Here is a 21,714-nt window from a genome sequence, read left to right as displayed (position 1 = left end):
CGTACTCTCTCTTTAAACGGCTGTGCCATTGTTGGGCTGCAAGCGCCCCTGAGAAGGCCACCAAAAAATATCTCTTTCTCAGCTACGGTCCGTATGGGCCGCAGCAGTACTTACTTGTAATACACTTTCTCACCCCTTGTGGCAGTAATGACAATATCAAACAGACAGGAGAAGTCTGGAGCTAAAGTCATATAGAGAAGTGTCTCATGTGCAAACATCATAACTCAAAGGCCTACTGAAATTAGATTTTCTTATTTAAACGGGGATAGTAGGTCCATTCTATTTGTCATACTTGATCATTTTGCGATATTGCCATATTTTTGCTGAAAGGATTTAGTAGAGAACATCGACGATAAAGTTCGCAACTTTTGGTCGCTAACAGAAAATCCCCGCCTTTACCGGAAGTCGCACACGATGACGTCACCCGTTGAGGGCTCCTCACGTCCTCACATTGTTTTTAATGGGAGCCTCCAACATAAAGAGCTATTTGGACCGAGGAAACGACAATTTCCCCATTTATTTGAGCGAGGATGAATGATTTGTTTAAGGATATTGATAGCTACGGACTAAAAAAAATGAAATAAAAATCAAGTAAAAAAAAAGAACGCGATTGCATTGGGAAGGATTCCGATGTTTTTAGACACATTTACTGGGATAATTCTGGGAAATCCCTTATCTTTCTATTGTGTTGCCAATGTTTTAGTGAGTTTAATAGTACCTGATAGTTGGAAGGGTGTATCCACGGGTGTCTTGAGGCCAGTGTCTGATGGAATTCGACGGCAGCATTATGGACGGCACAAGCTCAGCTGATCTCCGGTAAGTGGCGACTTTTTACCACAATTTTCTCACCGAAAACTGCTGGTTGACATTTGGTCGGGATCCATGTTCGCTTGACTGCTCTGATCCATAGTAAAGCTTCACCTCCGGGAATTTTAAACAAGGAATCACCGTGTGTTTGTGTGGCTAAAGGCTAAAGCTTCCCAACTACATCTTTCTACTTTGACTTCTCCATTATTAATTGAACAAATTGCAAAAGATTCGGCAATACAGATGTCCAAAATACTGTGTAATTATGCGGTTAAAGCAGACGACTTTTAGCTGTGTGTGTGCGCAGCGCTAATATTTTCTAACAGTCAGTGACGTCACGCATACACGTCATCATTCCGCGACGTTTTCAACAAGAAACTCCCGGGAAATTAAAAATTGCAATTTAGTAAACTAAAAAGGCCGTATTGGCATGTGTTGCAATGTTAATATTTCATCTTTGATATATAAACTATCAGACTGCGTGGTGGGTAGTAGTGGGTTTCAGTAGGCCTTTAAGTGGTGAAGCTGTATGTTCATTTGCACTAACATTTTAGTTGAGAAAAATATTCCTTATTCACATAATTGTATTATTTTTTTCCCCAGTTATTCATGAGACTGCAACGAGCCGGAATTAAGTTTTAATAATCCTCTTTGTGATTAACACATGATTTCTAATCATTTGAAAACGTTTATCCTGATAAAGTAAAGAGTAAGATGACACATTTTGTGTTATATTTGAGTGAGCCCCGAGGCCCTTTTGTAGTAGAAAAGTTGGGCAAAAAGGTTATGAACCCCTGCTTTACTGTAAAACATATTACCATTTGATTGTTATTCATACTAACCCTTGATTGGCAGCAAATTCCCCCAGATCTTGGTAGAAGATGGTGGATGACAGAAGAGTGCGCGCATCGTTGTCCTCCACTTCCAGGTTGCCTAACATGGTGTTGGCTTTCCCATCAGTACAGATGATCACCTTGGCAAAACCATGAAATTAACATCACACTATGTTGTTACGATGGCACATGACATGTGCGCCGTAGGCACCTTGGAGCCTGGATGCCTGGAGGCCATTGTGACGGCCACAAGAGCCGCCGGGCCAAGCGCGGTGGTCCCGACTGCAGCGAGTCTGTCAAGAAAACCACGTCAGCACACAAGAAAAGTGCAAAATAAGTTGAAGGCAGTCTTCTTACCGCGTGACTTGTTCTTGCAAGAAGTCCTGGGTCTGTGACAACGGAGGTGGAGTGGGGAAAGCGGCGGCGGCGACTTTCAAGTAGTTATGGTCCACTAACTCTTCACCACTAAGGATGCGGGATCGGAAATCTCCATACCCATGCACTTCCACCTACAGCATGGAAAAAATGAATGGGGCCATGTATCGTGAGATTTTGAGCCAAAACCTCCTTCCATCAGTGAGAGCTTTGAATGGTTGACCAAATACTTATTTACCACCATCATTTACAAAAAAATTCTTTAAAATTCCTACAATGTGAATTCCTGGATTTTTTTTTTTCACATTCTGTCTCTCACAGTTGAAGTGTACCTGTGATGAAAATGACAGACCTCTGTCATCATTTTAGGTGGGAGAACTTGCACAATCGGTGGCTGACTAAATGCTTTTTTGCCCCACTGTATATAGCAGTCCTGTGCAATTATTTTGACTCAGGGGCCAAATTTAGAGAAAAAAATGTGTCTGGGGGCCGGTGTATCTATTTTTAGGAACACTAATACAAAACCTTACAATAATGTCTGATTGAATGCTAAAAATGTTATGACAGACCGCCTTAAAAAAATTGAATGAAATTTAATTGTTTTACTCAATAAGACACCCATAAATGTCCATGAAAATAAAGAATGTGGGATTTACAATATTAACTATGAACGACAAAACACTGAATATTGACAACATAAGAATATAACACCCCTTCTCGATTGACATATTTTACAATCAAACGAAACGTAACAAAAATGCAACAAAAACTTCAAAATATGAACACGAATGGTAAAAAAGAAAAACCCTACAAACTGATACATCTGGGATATCACTAAGCTTTATAACTTTGTTGTAAAAACCTCCTTCCGCATCTGGCCTTGACACCCTAATTTTCAGGCCCGGTTTGGAAACACTGTGGAAACGCTCCACACCCACACTGCTTGGTGCCTCGTCTGAGCTACTGTGACGTAGATTACCATAATAACTAATTAGATTATCACTGTAACGAGTATATTATGCAAAAGCGCAGATTGCAACCATTGAAATACTTTGTAGAGCTCAACAATAAAGGTAATTTAAAATCATCACTGCACACCATAATGGCAGCTGCAGTTTCTATCTTAATGATCTGAAAAAAATATTTGGGAATGTCCGGTGGGCCAGGTTGAAAAGCTTAACGGGCCGCATGTAGCCCCCGGGCCTTAAAATGTCCAGTCCTGATATACAGGTTAAGACTTTGCCTCTCGATTTTATTACACAATTCCCTACACATTTGATCATTTTTTGTACATAAACTATGAAAAAAATCTGTAATTAGATCAAATTTACAGTGCCATTTCCAGCATATTACTGTAAATAGAAAAACAGTTCCACAGTTTTTTTTTAGACTAAAAAAATGGCAGATCAGTTGCCAGAATTTTACCATAACAAAAAAACAGTGGTACTTCCATCCATCCATCCATTTTCTACCGCTTATTCCCTTTTGGGGTCACGGGGGGCGCTGGCGCCTATCTCAGCAACAATCTGGCGGAAGGCGGGGTACACCCTAGACAAGTCACCACCTCATCACAGGGCCAACACAGATAGACAACATTCACACTCACATTCACACAATAGGGCCAATTTAGTGTTGCCAATCAACCTATCCCCAGGTTAATGTCTTTGGAAGTGGGAGGAAGCTGGAGTACCCGGAGGGAACCCACGCATTCACGGGGAGAACTTGCAAACTCCACACATCCCGAGCCTGGAATTGAACCCAAGACTGCAGGACCTTCGTATTGTGTGGTAGACGCATTAAACCCTCTGCCACCGTGAAGCCCAACAGTGGTACTGTTTTTTCTATTAAAAACACAATACATTTTTACAGTAAAAAAAAAAGTGTCATTTTTATTGTCTTCAATTAAACGGATAATTTGCTTTTAAGTCATAAGTCAAGCAGCTATCTAAGTATATATTTTTACTAGGGGTGGGCAAATTAATGCGTTAATTACGAGTTAACTCATCAATCTATTAACGCAGACAATTATTTTATCGCACCTTTGCGTATGTTGTTTACATGCTTTTATTTTGTTAACGCTTTTTCTTAGCAAGATGGCGAGGCCCGGACGGGCTTCGGCATCGAGGGGCTCTTGGTAAAGATGGAACATTTGGCAAAAATACCGGACAATTCTGCAAATTTCATGGCTGGCTTACAGCGTGGTCACTCCGGGATCACTTACGACCGCCAGACAATTCTGGATGTGGATAGATCGGGCCGTTTTTGACTGAATGACGCGTGCTTGCTAGACCGGCTAGCTAGCATGGGAATACTTTGCCGGCTACATCCAGCGGCCTGTGAAGCAGCGGAGTATATGTGTTGTCTGTCTATTTATGAATAATGCAGACGAGGCGTGTTGGCTGAGTTCTTAACGTTTACTTTCAGAGCGTGCATATCACAACATACAAGATGCCGTCATGGCGACACACAACCTATACCGGGCTACCTCGCATGCTCGTCACTCCTGCTGCATGCTGGGTAGGGTAGTTCTTTTTTTCCCTGGCTCATAACATCACAATATTGTACCATGTATATGATGCGTTCAGTTTATCAAAGCACCAAGCAAACAATCGGAAAATTCCCATCATATCAATTCCTAGATATGGTCATGATTGTTGTAAGTGTACTACGCAGAATAAACACAACATTATTAATATTGCTACTACGGATAATTTGATCAAAAATTCCCCAAAACAGCCCACTACCTATAATATAGGTTTTTTAAACATAAGATCCCTGATAAAAAAAAATGTTTCTGCTGTTACCTCAGAAATTGCCTGTTCAGATGTTATGATTATGGCTCAGAGATTTGTATGTAGATTATATTTATTTTCCATAACAAACAGGATAACTTAAATACTCTGGCAGTGGCAATAAGCTTAAATTGATTTTCATAAAATATGCTATTTAACTGCTACTGTTTAACAAGGACTGTTTTAAATTATGTTTGCACAACAAATGTTTTGGCGCTTTTGTTCATGTGGGAGAATATTCCAATAAAGGTGCACTACACACTACTTTTGAATTCATTATTGGGCTTTGCGTATACAATGCAGTTAATCGCGATTAATCGGAGAAATAGTGCGATTAACTTCGATTAAAATTTTTAATCGTTGCCCAGCCCTAATTTTTACTTTTACAAAAAATCTTTTGAATGTATGGTAATATAATATTTGCTGCATTGTAAGATAACGTTTAAAATATATCCAATTGCATAGAGTAAATGCATTTGTTTTCTGTCAAAATGGCGCACATTATTTTCAGGCATTTCGGCCCCCAAGTCAAAACGCTTGCATAAGGTCAGCCCTGCCCTAGACTAGAAGACACTACCACTGTAGGCAAAACACAAAATGTCATACTTACTTGCAGCTGTGTGTTGACTCATTTTAGTGGCATACAAGCTGGACACAGGCTACTCTAAATCACATTCATTGCATATTACTTGTACCTGATAGTTGAAAGAGATGAGCCCTACAGGTGTCTGAGGTTGCTCTTCACACAGCTTCTGGACGCACAGTAGGACAGCCTCCTGGACAAACTGGACAACATGTACACTTAGATTTTTCTACAGGTAATCATGGAAGTGCATTGGAGACCTTACTGTACCTCCAGGCGGGATCTGTGCTCCCCCGGGAACACCTTTAGAAGGACAGATGGAGGTCACGGTGTGTGGTCTAAACGTTCACCTTCAATGTAAGGTGCTACCTGAGAGGTGATGCTCATAGAGGCCGAGATGTCGATGCAGAAGATGAGCAGAGGCTGCGAGGCGCTCAGGAGTTTTGAATCCGGGATCAGCACAAAGAGGCCCTGCGGCAAACCGGGAGCGGCGATGCTTTGTTGGCTTCTGAAGGCACTGCTCAGCTCAGACACTTGGCAGAAGTAACAGCCATTCACCTGAAAATGAAAGGGTACACCAGGGCCAAGGCCGGCTCCAGGCATGAACACTCAGTTGTTTTGTGGGACCGGGGGACAGTATGATTATTTTATTTATTGTGTGTGTAATAAAAAAATATGAAAACAATAAAAATACTTCTCAGTGATTTGTAATCATTTGCATTTGGATGGCATGAATATTGTCGCCTTGTCATTGAATTAAGGTCAAATCCACCAGGACTTGTCAGAGTAGTTATAATGCAACATACTTTTTACTTTTACTTGAGTATTTCTATGAAGAAAAAAACACAACTTTTACTTCGTTACATCGAGTTAGAGTCCGATCGTTGCATTTATTTATATCATCATGAATAAATTGATGAATAACGTGAATTGATTTACGTGGATTGTGACTTAAACAAGTTGACAAACTTATTCAGGTGTTACCATCTAGTGGTCAATTGTGCGGAATATGTACTGTACTGTGCAATCTACTAATAAACGTTTCAACCAATCAATCAATAAATCAATCAATCAATCATTATATGTATTCTTAATCTATTGATAACTGCTTGCAAAGTTGTACTCATTTGGCTCGTTTGAGAGACTTCTTCCAGCAGTCACATGACTTTGTTTCACCAATCCAACAAAGGGCCCGAGTGACGCTTGACTATTTCATCAGACCGAGCCTGGCAGTCACATGACCGCACCCTTACTACACACTGTGAAAAGTGTCAGCCATGGCAGCACAACTCTTCGATGTTTACTTATTAACGATGAAAAATAACATTTATATTATGCGCTGTCATCTGTGTCAGTAAAAAAAAAAAAAAAAAAATCGGTCTAGAAGAAGGCAAGTTGCCATGCCTGATTGTAGCTGAGATAGGCTCCAGCGCCCTCCGTGACCCCGAAGGGAATAAGCAGTAGAAAAATGGATGGATGGTCTAGAACAGTGTTTTTCAAATGGGGGTACGCGTACCCCTGGGTGTACTTGAAGGTATGCCAAGGGGTACGGGAGATTTTTAACAAATATTCTAAAGATAGCAACAATTTAAAAATCCTATTTATTGAATAATACCTCAACAAAATATGAATGTGAGTTCATAAACTGTGAAAAGAAATGCAACAATGCAATATTCAGTGTTGACAGCTAGATGTTTTGTGGACATGTTCCATAAATATTGATGTTAAAGATTTCTTTTTTTGTGAAGAAATGTTTAGAATTAAGTTCATGAATCCAGATGGATCTCTATTACAATCCCCAAAGTGGGCACTTTAAGTTGATGATTACTTCTATGTGTATAAATCTTTATTTAGAATTGAATCACTTGTTTATTTTTCAACAAGTTTTTAGTTATTTGTATATCTTTTTTTCCAAATAGTTCAAGGAAGACCACTACAAATGAGCTATATTTTGCACTGTTGTACAATTTAATAAATCAGAAACTGATGACATAGTGCTGTATTTTACTTATTTATCTCTTTTTTTCAACCAAAAATGCTTTGCTGTGATTAGGGGGTACTTGAATTAAAAAAATGTTCACAGCGGGTACATCACTGAAAAAAGGTTGAGAACCACTGAACTAGAAGAATTCCACTTCCAACTAAAGAAAACAAGTTGCGGTACACTGTAGATGTTTTAGCTGCGCATATGCCAACATTAGCACTGTTATAATGTCATAAGTGACTGTAAAATGTGCATTTTTTGTAGTATATACTGTAGTCCCACACAGTCACTACAATTGTAGTGCAAGTACCAATAAAAATAGATACTAAAGAAGTTATTTTTTTCCACTGAATACTTAAGTAATTATTTACCTTTACTTGAGTCAAAGTATTCTAAAGCAGTTATTCGTATACCCCTAGTGGTAGGCCAAATATTTTATTTATTATTTAAGTACAGTGTTTTATTTTCCTATATTCAAAAACAATGTTTCTGTTCAAACTGTGTGTTATGTTACAGTTGCCAAAATATCAAGTATACTTCATATCGGCGTGGCGAAGTTGGGAGAGTGGCCGTGCCAGCAATTTGAGGGATACTGGTTCAATCCCCACCTTCTACCATCCTAGTCACGTCCAGTGTGTCCTTGGGCAAGACACTTCACCCTTGCTCCTGATGGGTCCTGGTTAGCGCCTTGTATGGCAGCTCCCGCCATCAGTGTGTGAACGTGTGTGTGAATGGGTGAATGTGGAAGTAGTGTCAAAGCGCTTTGGGCTCCTTGAAAAGGGGTAGAAAAGCACTATACAAGTACAACCATTTACCATTTATATAAGACCTCTGCCTTGTTTTTAACAAATACTTAGGCCGACTACGCTACTGTATTTAATGTTGGGACATTATGGTGCTACTTGAAGGGCCAAATCTTCACAGACATTTTTAACAGATGTCTGGAGCTATGCCGCGTGCCGTCCTGCTTCAAGACCTCCACCATCGTCCCTGTCCCCCCAAAAAAACACGGATCACAGGACTTAATGACCACAGACTGATGCCACTGACGTCTGCGGTCATGAAGTCTTTTGAGCGCTTGGTCCTGCCCCACCTAAAGGACATCACCGCCCCCCTCCTGGACCCACTGCAGTTCGCCTACAGAGCCAACAGGTCTGTGGACAGTGAACCTGGCCCTCCACTTCATCCTGGAGCATCTGAACTCCCCAGGAATCTACGCCAAGATTCTATTTGTGGACTTCAGCTCTGCCTTCAACACCTTTCTCCCTGGACTGCTACGAGACAACCTCTACCAGCTCAGCATTCCCGACTCCCTCGGGCAGATGGATCATTGACTTCCTGATGGACTTAAGACAGCACATGCGGCTGGGGAATATTGTCTCGGACAGTCGGACCACGAACTCTGGTACTTCTTAGGGCTGTGTACTTTACCCCTGGCTCTTCTCCCTGTATACAAACTGCTGCACCTCCAGTCACCAGTCCATAAAGCTGCTCAAGTTTGCGGACGACACCACCCTCATCGGGCTCATCTCGGGTGGCCATGAGTACACCTACAGGACTTGCGTCCTGGTGCAGCCTCAACAACCTGGAGTTGAACGCCCAGAAGGCAGTGGAGATGATCATGTGATCATGGACTTCAGGAAAGTCAGAACCCCACCATCCACCCTCACCCCTGATGGCCTCCCCCACACCCGTCTCCTTCGTGGACTCCTGGGCACCACCATCACCCAGGACCTCAAGTGGGAGCTGACCATCAGCTCCCTCATCAAGAAGGCCCAGCAAAGGATGTACTTCCTGCGGCTGAGGAAACTTACGTTGCCGACTGAGATGCTGTTGCAGTTCTACTCGACCATCAACGAGTCCATCCCCACCTCCTCCATCACCGTGTGGTTCCCCGGTGACTTCAGCGCATCGTACATGCTGCTGAGAAGGTTATTGGTTGCAAGCTCCCATCCCTCCAGAACCAGGAGGCATGTGGGTTGAATCACAGCTGACTCTTCTCAGCCTTGACACAAACTATTCTCACTTCTCCACTCAGGCAGGAGACTACGGTCCATCCATACCCACACCTCCCGCCACCTGAACAGTTTTTTCCCCCTCGGCCCTCAGACACATGAACAATAACAAGATCTGATAGCTCAGTTACAGCTCATTTTTTATTACCTATTACCTATTTTGTGTTACATGTGTTTTATGTTGCACGATTGTACCAAGAAAAATTCCTAGTTTGTGAACACGTTCTAAAAAAAATGGCAATAAAATGATTCTGATTCTGATTCTGATTCTGATTCTGACGTGTATTCTGAGGTGGAAAAAAGTTTGAGAACAAAGAGTAACAGTACTATTCCTTGAGTACAATTTGTGTCTAGTCTACCCACCTCTGCTGGGGTGTCAGACATGGAGTGCAGCACGGCACCACACTGCCAGCAGGAGGTGGGGTTTCCTGGTGTGGGCTGCACTGGAAAAAACACAATAAACAAAATGGTGAGACAACAAAATCCAACCGTTGGACAGTAATGACAAACAATTTTACTGACCTTCCTCTGAGAGAAACTTTCCCAAACTAACAAGGACCACGTTGGGATTCCCCACTAGAGGTTCTTTGTCGTCTGCAGATGCTGTGGAAGCACGGTGTTGTGTTACTCCCATGTGACAATGTGGTATTTACAGTATGTACAGTGATGTCCATCCATCCATCCATTTTCTACCGCTTATTCCCTTTCGGGGTCGCGGGGGGCGCTGGCGCCTATCTCAGCTACAATCGGGCGGAAGGCGGGGTACACCCTGGACAAGTCGCCACCTCATCGCAGGGCTGTACAGTGATGTGTTACTCTTTTTTGACAATGTTTAATTTAGTTTAGTTTAGTTTAGTTTAGTTTTATTTAGTTTAGTTTAATTTATTAAGGATCCCCATTAGTCTACACTACAGTGGAGACTATTCTTCCTGGCGTCAAGGCAAAAAACATCACACAATCTCAAAACAAAAGATTAAAATGCAGTACAACATGATCCAATAATAGAATGTCATAATACAAAAATAGCAACAACAAAGAACCAAAAAAAAAAAAAAACTTATGCTACATAATTTTCATACCAAAGATAAAAATAGCAATATAAAAATATATATATGTATATATATATATATATTTTTGCAAAAATAAAACATACAACCAATGGCCTAAAATACACACATTAGTGTACCAAAGATAAACAATAAGTACTGCTTATCTCATAATCAATAAAATACTCAACAGTCAATAAAAATAGCCATCCATTTTCTACCGCTTATTCCCTTTTGGGGTCGCGGGGGGCGCTGGCGCCTATCTCAGCTACAATCGGGCGGAAGGCGGGGTACACCCTGGACAAGTCGCCACCTCATCGCAGGGCCAACACAGATAGACAGACAACATTCACACTCACATTCACACACTAGGGCCAATTTAGTGTTGCCAATCAACCTATCCCCAGGTGCCTGTCTTTGGAGGTGGGAGGAAGCCAGAGTACCCGGAGGGAACCCACGCATTCACGGGGAGAACATGCAAACTCCACACAGAAAGATCCCGAGCCTGGATTTGAACCCAGGACTGCAGGACCTTCGTATTGTGAGGCAGACGCACTAACCCCTCTGCCACCGTGAAGCCCTTAGGTACAATCTAGAATAATCTATTTCTACTTCTCCTCTTGGTCTATTCTTGAAACCCGCTATGCTGGTGATTGATAGCAGATATTGTGGAAGTCGATTCCAGTAAGTGATTGCCCTATACATTACAGTCTTTTTCAAAACATCACTTTTGGGTTTAAGACGGGTGAGAACACCTCTTAGGGCTAGCCTGGTACCGTAGTTGTGACTGTCACTAGCAAGCAACAGCTGAGAACTTTCATCCATGACAATTCATGATGCCTGATCTCAATGCCGGTGTTGTACCAAAATCTGTTACCCATCGGAATTTGTAACTCCAGGGAGGGATGTTCCCATGGCGTTTGTTTGATGGTTAAACGGCAAGGCCAAAGAGGAGAAGAAGAAGGCTTGCGTAAATGGCGTAAACTAACCTTAATACTGAAACGTCAGTTGTCAGAATTTCAGCATTAATAAATTACACATATTCTGGAAATCAATGCTGAAATTAATGCTAAAATTCTGACAACTGACGTTTCATTCCATGATAGCTTTTAATCTGGAAAATGTATGTGTGTGAGAGAGAATCAACAGCTGATACAATGGACTCATACTGTAATGAAAGTAAGTCATTGATTTCTAGAAAATGTGTTGTGACGGTCGCTAGCAAGCAACAGCTGAGAATACAGATATGAAGGTTTATGGTATGTATAGATGTTTTTTAAAAACAGACTCAAACTACACGCTAGTCTCTCACCAACTTTCTTCCATGACAATTCATGATGCCTGATTTCAATGCCGGTCCTAAATGAGCAATGGAGAGCTACTCTGGCAGCTCTGTTTTGGGTAAGATGGATTCTATTTAGATCTTGTTTAGATGCATTAGACCAGATTGCTGGGCAGTAGTCAATATGTGACAATACAAGGGATTGTATAACTTGCTTTGTAGTTGTGTTAGTTAAAAAGTAGGCACTTCTTCTTATGATTGAAATGCTTCTGCTCATTTTTGTTACTATGTATATAAATGTGATATTTACCTGGAGGTGGTGTGACAAGAGGTGGGGGTTGAAGCTCTTTCTCAGAGGCGGTGGATGCAGGTAAGACCAACACGTACTCTGGTATGTACCTCATGAAACTGGGCTTTGGAGGAAGTGGCGGGGCCGAGGCTGCATCCAGGCAGGAATTATACAATTACGACATCAGACTTTCACGACGCTAACATTTGCGGCTCACGTGTTGTCGTGTTGGCTTCTGGGGTGTTTTGTGTGTTGTCTGTTTCCCAAGAACTTGACCCCACGTTGTCGTAGAAAACGCCGGAATGAGGCGGGGAAGTTGGTGACGATCTCAAGTGGGGTGGAAGCAAAGCTGATTGAAGGAAAATTAAGAATTCAATGACATGGAAATGGAAATCAAATTAAATGTTGTCCGAATAAACAATAACCAACTACTTTAGTTACTCTAGACATGGTAAAAGTCGTCATCAGTTCGGTTCAGTTCAGTTTCAGTTTCAGTTTCAGTTTATTCCGAACATGCATAGGATACAATGTAATGCATCACATATTTCCAGTTGTTTCATAACAGCACGTCCGAAAAGGAGTAGGAAGAAGCAGAGCTTATTTAATCCTACCCCCTTTTCATACCATAGCAATTTTATCCCATTTCCTTGTTCTCTGTAACAGAACAGTGAACAAATAAATAACGAATAAATAATATACCATAGTAAGCAAAAAATGTTGAATACATAAATAATCTTTGTCTCAATTAAAAAAAGGAAAAAAAGGGTTCAAGATGTCCATCATAATTATTGTTAATAAATGATGAATGGGTTGTACTTGTATAGCGCTTTTCTACCTTCAAGGTACTCAAAGCGCTTTGACACTACTTCCACATTCACCCATTCACACACACATTCACACACTGATGGAGGGAGCTGCCATGCAAGGTGCTAACCAGCACCCATCAGGAGCAAGTGTGAAGTGTCTTGCTCAGGACACAACGGACGTGACGAGGATGGTTCTAGTTGGGGATTGAACCAGGGACCCTCGGGTTGCGCACAGCCACTCTCCCACTGCGACACGCCGTGTTCTGTGCACTTTGTGAATGAACACTTGTAGTTTGGACAGTCTCTTAAACTGAATCATATTGGAGCTTTGTTTGGTTTCTTTGGTTAATCCATTCCATAATTTCATTCCACATACTGATATGCTAAAGGTTTTAAGTGTTGTACGAATATACACATGTTCAGTAAAAGTAAATAATGGTATTAGCCTGACTAAAAAAATATAAAAGGATGCAGGGGGCCACGTAATATTTGGAATATTTATATCAGCATTCCAGAGTTTTCTAACTACAATGTACCTTTTTCACTTTACATTTTTTTTATGTTTAATTTAATTTTTATGACGTCCCGTAGGCCAATAAAAACGAGCCACTGAACACTTTTAACCTATACAATACTTGAAATATGTAAAATGCACCATGAACCATTTCAAAATATTCATCAAAATTATGTATAAAAAAATGTCATTGGAATTCCTAAGACTATTCTTGCCTCAAGATGAGTATGTTTCGGTGACATGAAAACGCATTTACAATATGTTTTATTCATAATGAAGATACTACAGCAGTACTCTTATGGAAATGATGAAAGTGAAGTGAAGTGAATTACATTTATATAGCGCTTTTCTCTAGTGACTCAAAGAGCTTTACATAGTGAAACCCAATATCTAAGTTACATTTAAACCAGTGTGGGTGGCACTGGGAGCAGGTGGGTAAAGTGTCTTGCCCAAGGACACAACGGCAGTGACTTGGGTGGCGGAAGCGGGGATCGAACTTGGAACCCTCAAGTTGCTGGCACGGCCACTCTACCAACCGAGCTATGCCGTTTGGAATAATCCAAACATTTTTTTAAATGCGGAATTAAATTAAAACTGGCATGAATAAGTAAAATATGGAAGAAAGTAGAAAAAAACAAAAAACATTATTATACTATTATATAGTATTAATTACTAAAATTGTAGTTCATTAAATGTAGTCAAAGATATATATTTGTCAGGATGCCAATAATATCCATAGTATTCAAAATAAATAAATAAATAAATATATATATATATATATATATATATACATATATATATATATATATATATATATATATATATATATATACATATATATGATAAGCGGTAGAAAATGAATGGATATATCTATAGCATTCCAAAGTATTACCATTATTTTAATGCTATTGTTATTACTGTAATTATCACTGTATTATTTGTATTTACACAAAAAGTAGTGAAAGACAAAAAAAATATGAATTTGATAAATAAATAATAATTATATATAAAAAAAAATTTATAATAAAAAAATTCAAAATATATATATACTGTTTATATACACACACGCACACAAACACACGCACGCGCGCGCGCACACACACGCACACACACACACACAGACAACATAGTAATTATAAGATGCATGTAGAGAAACCTAAATAGGAACCAGAATTAAATTAAAACTGGAATAAAAAGAAAGTAGAAATGAAAAAAAAAACATGATTATACTATCATGTAGTATTAATTACTAAATTTGTAGTTCATTAAATTTTGTCAAAGATATATATATATATATATATATATATATATATATATATATATATATATATATATATATATATATATATATATATATATATATATACACTGCTATGAGGTGGCGACTTATCCAAGGTGTACACCGCCTTCTGCCCGATTAAAGCTGAGATAGGCACCAGCGCCCCCCGCGACCCCAAAGGGAATAAGCGGTAGAAAATGGATGGATGGATGGATGGATGGATGGATGGATATATATATATATATATATATATATATATACACAGTATATATATATATATATATATACATACACACAGTATATACATATATATATACACAGTATATATTTATATACATATATACATACACAGTATATATATATATATATATATATATAGGTGTCATTTAATTATATGATGCAGGTATAGAAACCTGAGTAGGTAATGAATAATAGTTGTTTTTATTCTTATCGAAATAATTTCGTTGAAAGTTGTGCAAAAAGTAGGACAATACATCTCAAAACTAGAAATGTATGGTTTATAGACGACCACAGTGTATCCCACCCAGCATCTGTAAAACAGTGTTAGTTAGTGCACTATGATGAAATGTCAAAACATCTTCATCGTCAAATAGTATTATACGCCATCTGCTGTACTGTACTTACTGTACCTGTCTTTGGGGGGGCTGTTGTCTGTAGGGGTGACGCACTGATAAGACGCTTGTCCTCACACTGAACATTGTCAAAGAAAAAGGACTTCCCGACCTTCTTCTGTTCCGGGATTCTGTTGGTCGACGGGAGTGGCTCGGCCACCTTGACCTCGGCGGCGTTTCCAGGCGGGGGAGGGGGAGGACTCTGAGGACGGACCCAGTTGACGGGCGGCAGAAGAGCTGGGAGGAATGTAAATAAATGGATTGAATGCACAGCTGATGACTTGTGAGGAAGGTTTGGCTGTTTTTGTGTTTTTTACTCAGCTGGTGCTGAAATGACTCACATGGGAGAAAGGGGCTTTTCAGAAAGGAACATTAATCATTCAACCACAACAGAAAATATTGTAATGCTTAATGACCAAATATTCTCATAACAAGTTTTGTTTCGCTTTTTAATATTTTTTTTTTTTTTTCAAAGTACCTCGCAAAAATCTTATAGCATCATTAGATTGGTTGTTTAGGCAATACTGTCTACTTCTATTTACTAGAATACAGTCAGAAAACACAACAAAAAAGTAATTTGTGGAGTAAAAAATAAACATTACATTAACACAAAATAATAAATTGCATACTGTATATATATATATATATAAAATACTGTATATAAGATACATATTATATTATTGTTTTAGTTATAGCTCGCTTTTCACAATTCAATCACATTTACATAAGGATTGTGAATGATAGGCAATGTTTAAAAAAACCAAGTGTGTAGTGAACCTTAAATGGGGACTGCGCTTTGTTTTTTAAACGTTGCCTATCATTCACAATCCTATGTAAATATTTTTATTTTTATATGCATTCTAAGTCAGAAATAAACAAATGTAAACAAAATAAATGTCTGTTTTTATAACTGTAAAGTGACCACGAGAGCTTTGGATGGTGCCTATGACAATAATGTTTATTATTGAGAAATGGTCAAAAATAGCAAATATTTTATTTTAGTGACCTAACCCCCTTACATAATTATAAATATAAGATTGTCAAAAAACACTGAATTAATGTGAAATTACTGAAATCAAATAAATAACAAACTATAGTAACTAAACATTGAACAAATATTGTTAATTGAACAAAATAAAAACCAAAATAAAACCAAAGTAAAATAAACTAAAAAAAATATAGAAAATAAACCAAACACTAAACAAAACAAATCTGTAGGAAATTAGATCCAATTCAGTGAAACAAAACCAAAACTAAATATAAACAAAATTACATACACAAAAATTAAAACAAACTAAACATTGAAGAAAACAAAACGAAACCAAATTAGAATTAATACAACTTAACAAAAACAAAACAAAAAAAATAAATAAATAAATGTATAGACTAGCATGCGGTAAAACTTCAGCACCATTCCCAAGACTGTGCATGACATGGTGAACTATTACAATACCCGGCAATAACCATAATTAAGGCCAAACATTTTAAAACTTTTGTAACACATTGCACAACAATGTAAAGCTGCAAGAACTTTTCGATTTTAAAGCTCTTGAAACGTATTTAATAGTTCAAACGTGCATGTGTTTGTTGTACTACGCTCAAAAAGATGTGTTCTATGTATTTATTCTACTGCAATTGAGCATACCAGTGGTATATTGATACCTGTAAAATGTATAATTTGTGTTAGTTCACACATGACTCAAAAGAAAATAGTCCTGAACAAGAACTCCCACCTGAACGTTTGATGATGTTGGCGTTGGGTCGTTGACTGTCCTTTGGAATCGGCAATGGCGGCACATAGACAAAGTCACTAGCAAATTCCATTGTGATTCAGGATACCTAATAGTGAAAGTACAACTTTGAAGGATACTTTTTCTGTACACGAGTAATTCGTCACAGTAAGTCGTCTAGAACCCCGACCTCTAACTTCATGAAAAAAAACGTAATACATGAGAACAAATGAGAAACTTACTCATGGATCCTTTAAGTGGGTTGCGATCATAAGGCCGATAGTTGCCTGATGTGTGCTCAGTCCATGACGTGTGTGTCAGGCATTTTGTCAAACAGGTGTGTCGGGTTGTTGAAGCGCCTCCTTCAAACGTTTCTGGCGAACTGCACGTGGGCCGACAATCACAGTTCATCACACGTTGCATAACTCAAATAGTACTGGTGGAAGGTTAAGGTTTCTTTTTTTATCGCACTTCTTGACTGATTTTCATTTGATTCGGAACTTTAAGTGTTTTTGTAGCGTTTTCTGTTATTATTGCAATGTGTAAACGCATGTAAAAGCATGATAGTATAGTTTCTGGAATTATTAATGTATATATGACGAAAAAACATGGAATTACTACAGTAAGAAACAAACACGAGGATATATATTGTATATACTATGTACACTAAACCAGTGATTTTCAACCTTTTTTGAGCCAAGGCACATTTTTTTGCGTGAAAAAATGCGGAGGCACACCACCAGCAGAAATCATTAAAAAACAAAACCCAGTTGACAGTAAAAAGTCGTCGCAATTACGACTCTAAACCATAACTAAGCATGCATCAATATAGCTCTTGTCTCAAAGTAGGGGTACTGTCACCACCTGCCACATCACGCCCTGACTCATTTGGACTTTTTTGCTGTTTTCCTGTGTGTAGTGTTTTAGTTCTTGTCTTGCACTCCTATTTTGGTGGCTTTTTCTCATTTTTTGGTATGTTCCTGTAGCAGTTTCATGTCTTCCTTTGAGCGATATTTAATGCATCAACTTTGTTTTAGCAATCAAGAATATTTCAGTTGTTTTTATCCTTCTTTGTAGGAACATTGTTGATTGTCATGTTATGTATGGATGTACATTGTGGACGCCGTCTTTGCTTCACAGTAAGTCTTTGCTGTCGTCCAGCATTCTGTTTTCGTTTACTTTGTAGCCAGTTCAGTTTTAGATTTGTTCTGCATAGCCTTCCCTAAGCTTCAAAGCCTTTTCTTAGGGTCACTCACCTTTTGTTTATTTTTGGTTTAAGCATTAGACATCTTTTTACCTGCACGCTGTCGTTTGCATATTGTGATCACGACAAACCATGTTCCCGACATCTACAAAGCAATTAGCTACTTGCTGCTGATATGGAAGAGTACTACGCGGTTACTCTGTCAAGCTCTAGACAGCACCGACAGTCAACAATGGCACATTTGCAGATTAAAATTACTGGTTTGCAAAAAATATTTTCAACCCAAATAGGTGAAATTACATAATCTCCCACGGCACAACAAACTGTATCTCACAGTTGTTGTAAAACACGGACCTAAATTATATTTCATTTAAAGCAACTGTGTTTAACAGGAGATCTGCGGATTTTTGCGATTTTGAATTTTAAAAAAAGTCACCCTGAATTAAAAAAAAAACATTTTAAACAAAAAAACATATCAGGAAAACCACCGTCTAGCTCACAGGTGCCAAACACAAGGCCCGGGGGCCAGATTTGGCCCGCCACATCATTTGATATGGCTGGCGAATGCCTGGAATTAACACTAAAGAATGCGTCACTAGCCCTGCGATGAGATTGCGACTTATCCAGGGTGTACCCCACCTTCCGCCCGATTGTAGCTGAGATAGGTGCCAGCGCCCCCCGCGACCCCGAAAGGGGATAAGCGGTAGAAAATGGATGGATGGATGGAACGCGTCACTTAAGAACCTCATATTTTCTTACTAAATGTATAACTTTTTTTTGACAGAAACTTATTTTATGCAGATTTTTAAAAATTCAAACTTGAATCTAATTTGATGGATGTTACACGCAAAAACAAAAACATTAATCGGAAATTGTTTATTTTTTGTGTGGAATAAATTCAGTATAATTAAAACAGACGTGCACATCTGGGCAGCACGGTGGAAAAAAGGGGTTAGTGTGTGTGCCTCACAATACCAAGGTTCTGGGTTTGATCCTGCGCTCTCGATCTTTCTTTGTGGAGTTTGCATGTTTTCCCCGTGACTGTGTGGGTTCCCTCCGGGTACTCCGGCTTCCTACAAACCTCCAAAGACATGCACCTGGGGATAGGTTGATTGGCAACAATACATTGGCCCTAGTGTGTGAATGTGAATGTTGTCTGTCTATCTGTGTTGGTCCTGTGATGAGGTGGCGACTTGTCCAGGGTGTACACCGCCTTCTGCCTGACTGCAGCACCCCCGCGACCCCGAAAGAGACAAGTGGTAGAAAATGGATGGATGGATGGATTGATGGATGAGCATATCTTCTGAACACATCCACATCGCGGCCCACCCCTACTACTGTGCACCACAACGGTTAAAGCCAATTAAGTAAGAAAATGTGGTATTAGATTCTTATCAGTGATGGAGCAGGAAGAGGCTACAAATATGTTTGCGGTTGCATTTCATATGAAGCGGCCTATCATTCATTATTTGATATTTTACATGCAAAATGGGACCCTGAGCTTGTCACTCTCCCACTGTCTCGTGTCAGAGAAGCAACTAACAATTTGCAGTAGTGTTGTTGTCACGATAGAGCATGGGTGTTAAACACTTTTTCATTGAAGGCCCCAGTGCAGTCATGTTTGATCCCAGAGAGCTGCTTCTAAACAGTTATTAAGCAGTGTCCTATGATTTGGATAATAAGATTTTGTACATGTCAACATTTTTCATTGTAAAATTGACAGTGGATTTTACATCATGTTACTGTAAATGGAAAAACAGTACCACTAAGTTTTTATAGTAAAAACTGGCATTTCAGTTGCCAGAAGTTTACTGTAAAATATATAATGCTTTTCTTACTGTAAATAGAAAATCGCTTTTTCACGGTAAAATTTTGCCAACTGAGCCGACAGTTTGTTTATTTTTTACCGGATATACTGTAGATTTTACAATGTTTTATAGTTTTTCTACATTAAAAAACTGGCGGTTCAGTTGCCCGAGTGCTAGCGTGGTATTGTTTTCTCCATTTACTTTAAAATGTTGTAAAAAACACATTAAATATAAAGTTTTACCGTAAAAGACAGTCATATTTACAGTGTACAATTTGATGGATAATTTGCTTTGAAATCAGAAGTCAAAAAGTAAATACCTAGTTATTGCTCTTTTTAACAAAGAAATAGTTGGATTGTATGATATTTGTTTCATTTTTAGAGGATATTTAGGTCAAAAGAATATGCCATTGCACGCAGTACATGTATTTTTTCCGTCAAAATGAAAACAACAAATACATTTAGTAAGAAAAGATAAAGATACTTTATCTTCGAAAGGAAATAATGTTTAAATAAAGTACTTTATTGTAACATTATTACTAGGCTTTTGAGGGCCAAATAAAATGTGCCCTGATTATGACACCTTTGCTATAGAATATATATTGATAATGAAGTGACTTACTTAACTCATATTATGTTTTGCATATGATAAATGTTCATATTCATCTTGGAGAAAGCAAACCACCAAGTTTAAGTAAATAGTGGTATTTTAGTTTGAGCACATAAAATAAAGCCCTACTTAGATTGACATTTTTGTAGGTGGATTGGGTCACTTTTTGTAGGAAAGAGGCCCTAATTGGGACCTCGGAATGCAAAAAGTGATAGTCCTATCCTTGAGAAGAGACTACCTATCGCCAACCCCAACATTTAAGTTGTGACTTAAAGCAGTTGTTTTCCAAACACTTATACACAAACATTTTTTATGGTCAGGATGTGCTCTTCTGACTTAACCTACACACAGAAACAGGAAATAAGAATATAAAACTGATGGTTTGGCTTCTCCAAGTTAGGAGTGCCTCATTTTTGACTCGACCTCCTCCAGGTACTACAGACCTGTATGATGACGCTTGCTTGTAATAAAGCAACGTTTTGTTGAGCAAAGCGCCTCCGACATCTGTTTTTATCCAGCCGCAGTGCTGTCTCTCCCTTTTGCCCTGGAGAAGGTGACAAGACCCGAAATACACAATAACTAGCCAAATCACTATCATTACCCTACAACACACAAAGCTATCGTGTGTTGCACGGCCATAGTTCACGTCATTATGTGTTAAAAGTCGTAAGAAGACGGGATATAATGCTTACAATACTTGGAAAAGTTAACGCTTTCCAGGCATGCATGTTGGGGTTGAAAACAGACCCTTAAATTGTTCTTCAGACAATTTTTGCTTTTCATTTGATTCACATATTTTTTTTTAAAGTAAATAATGCATTTGGTATTCAGCATTATAAAGACTGTGGTCACATATAATGATTCAACAGCAAGTGGCATGTAAAGAAGCCTGATTGGCAACCAGGAGCAGGTGTGCCCAGGTTTCCAAACAGTGTGTCAGACAGCACTCAGGCCAGAGGAGTGGCGGACGCAAAAAGGACATAGAACTGAAAATAACAGCGCTGGGAAGGAAACAAATCTAAACCTGTCATTAATGACTTTCAGTTTATTTATAGACTTAGACTTAAACTTCCTTTTATTGTCAGTCAAATTTGAACTTTGCAGTACAGATGAGAACAAAATGTTG

At 38.9% G+C, this 21,714-nt stretch overlaps 1 protein-coding gene across 3 annotated transcripts in view; it reads right to left on the bottom strand.

The window, feature by feature from the left end:
• Positions 1-17,342, bottom strand: part of si:dkey-9k7.3 (circularly permutated Ras protein 1) — a 31,102-nt gene extending 13,760 nt beyond the window's left edge. The window contains exons 1-14 of one of the 3 annotated variants that reach the window (XM_061909210.1): positions 17,210-17,342; positions 16,971-17,076; positions 15,350-15,474; positions 15,256-15,277; positions 12,224-12,355; positions 12,028-12,156; positions 9,912-9,992; positions 9,753-9,832; positions 5,760-5,948; positions 5,661-5,693; positions 5,503-5,592; positions 1,998-2,149; positions 1,852-1,933; positions 1,650-1,780 (exon numbers count right to left, since the gene is read on the bottom strand). In XM_061909210.1, the coding sequence (XP_061765194.1) occupies positions 1,650-1,780; positions 1,852-1,933; positions 1,998-2,149; positions 5,503-5,592; positions 5,661-5,693; positions 5,760-5,948; positions 9,753-9,832; positions 9,912-9,992; positions 12,028-12,156; positions 12,224-12,355; positions 15,256-15,277; positions 15,350-15,474; positions 16,971-17,061 (1,337 nt within the window). In that variant the 5' untranslated portion in view covers positions 17,062-17,076; positions 17,210-17,342. Of the gene's footprint in view, positions 1-1,649; positions 1,781-1,851; positions 1,934-1,997; positions 2,150-5,502; positions 5,593-5,660; positions 5,694-5,759; positions 5,949-9,752; positions 9,833-9,911; positions 9,993-12,027; positions 12,157-12,223; positions 12,356-15,250; positions 15,475-16,970; positions 17,077-17,209 lie in introns of those variants that run through there. The other 2 variants (XM_061909209.1, XM_061909211.1) reach the window with 2 other exon arrangements.
• Positions 17,343-21,714: the final 4,372 nt, after the last annotated feature.

Source organism: Nerophis ophidion, linkage group LG08 (assembly GCF_033978795.1).
Source record: "Nerophis ophidion isolate RoL-2023_Sa linkage group LG08, RoL_Noph_v1.0, whole genome shotgun sequence".
Taxonomy (NCBI): Eukaryota; Metazoa; Chordata; class Actinopteri; order Syngnathiformes; family Syngnathidae; genus Nerophis; species Nerophis ophidion.
The sequence above is the reverse complement of the archived record's forward strand: the minus strand, read 5'-3'. Positions and strand labels throughout refer to the sequence as shown.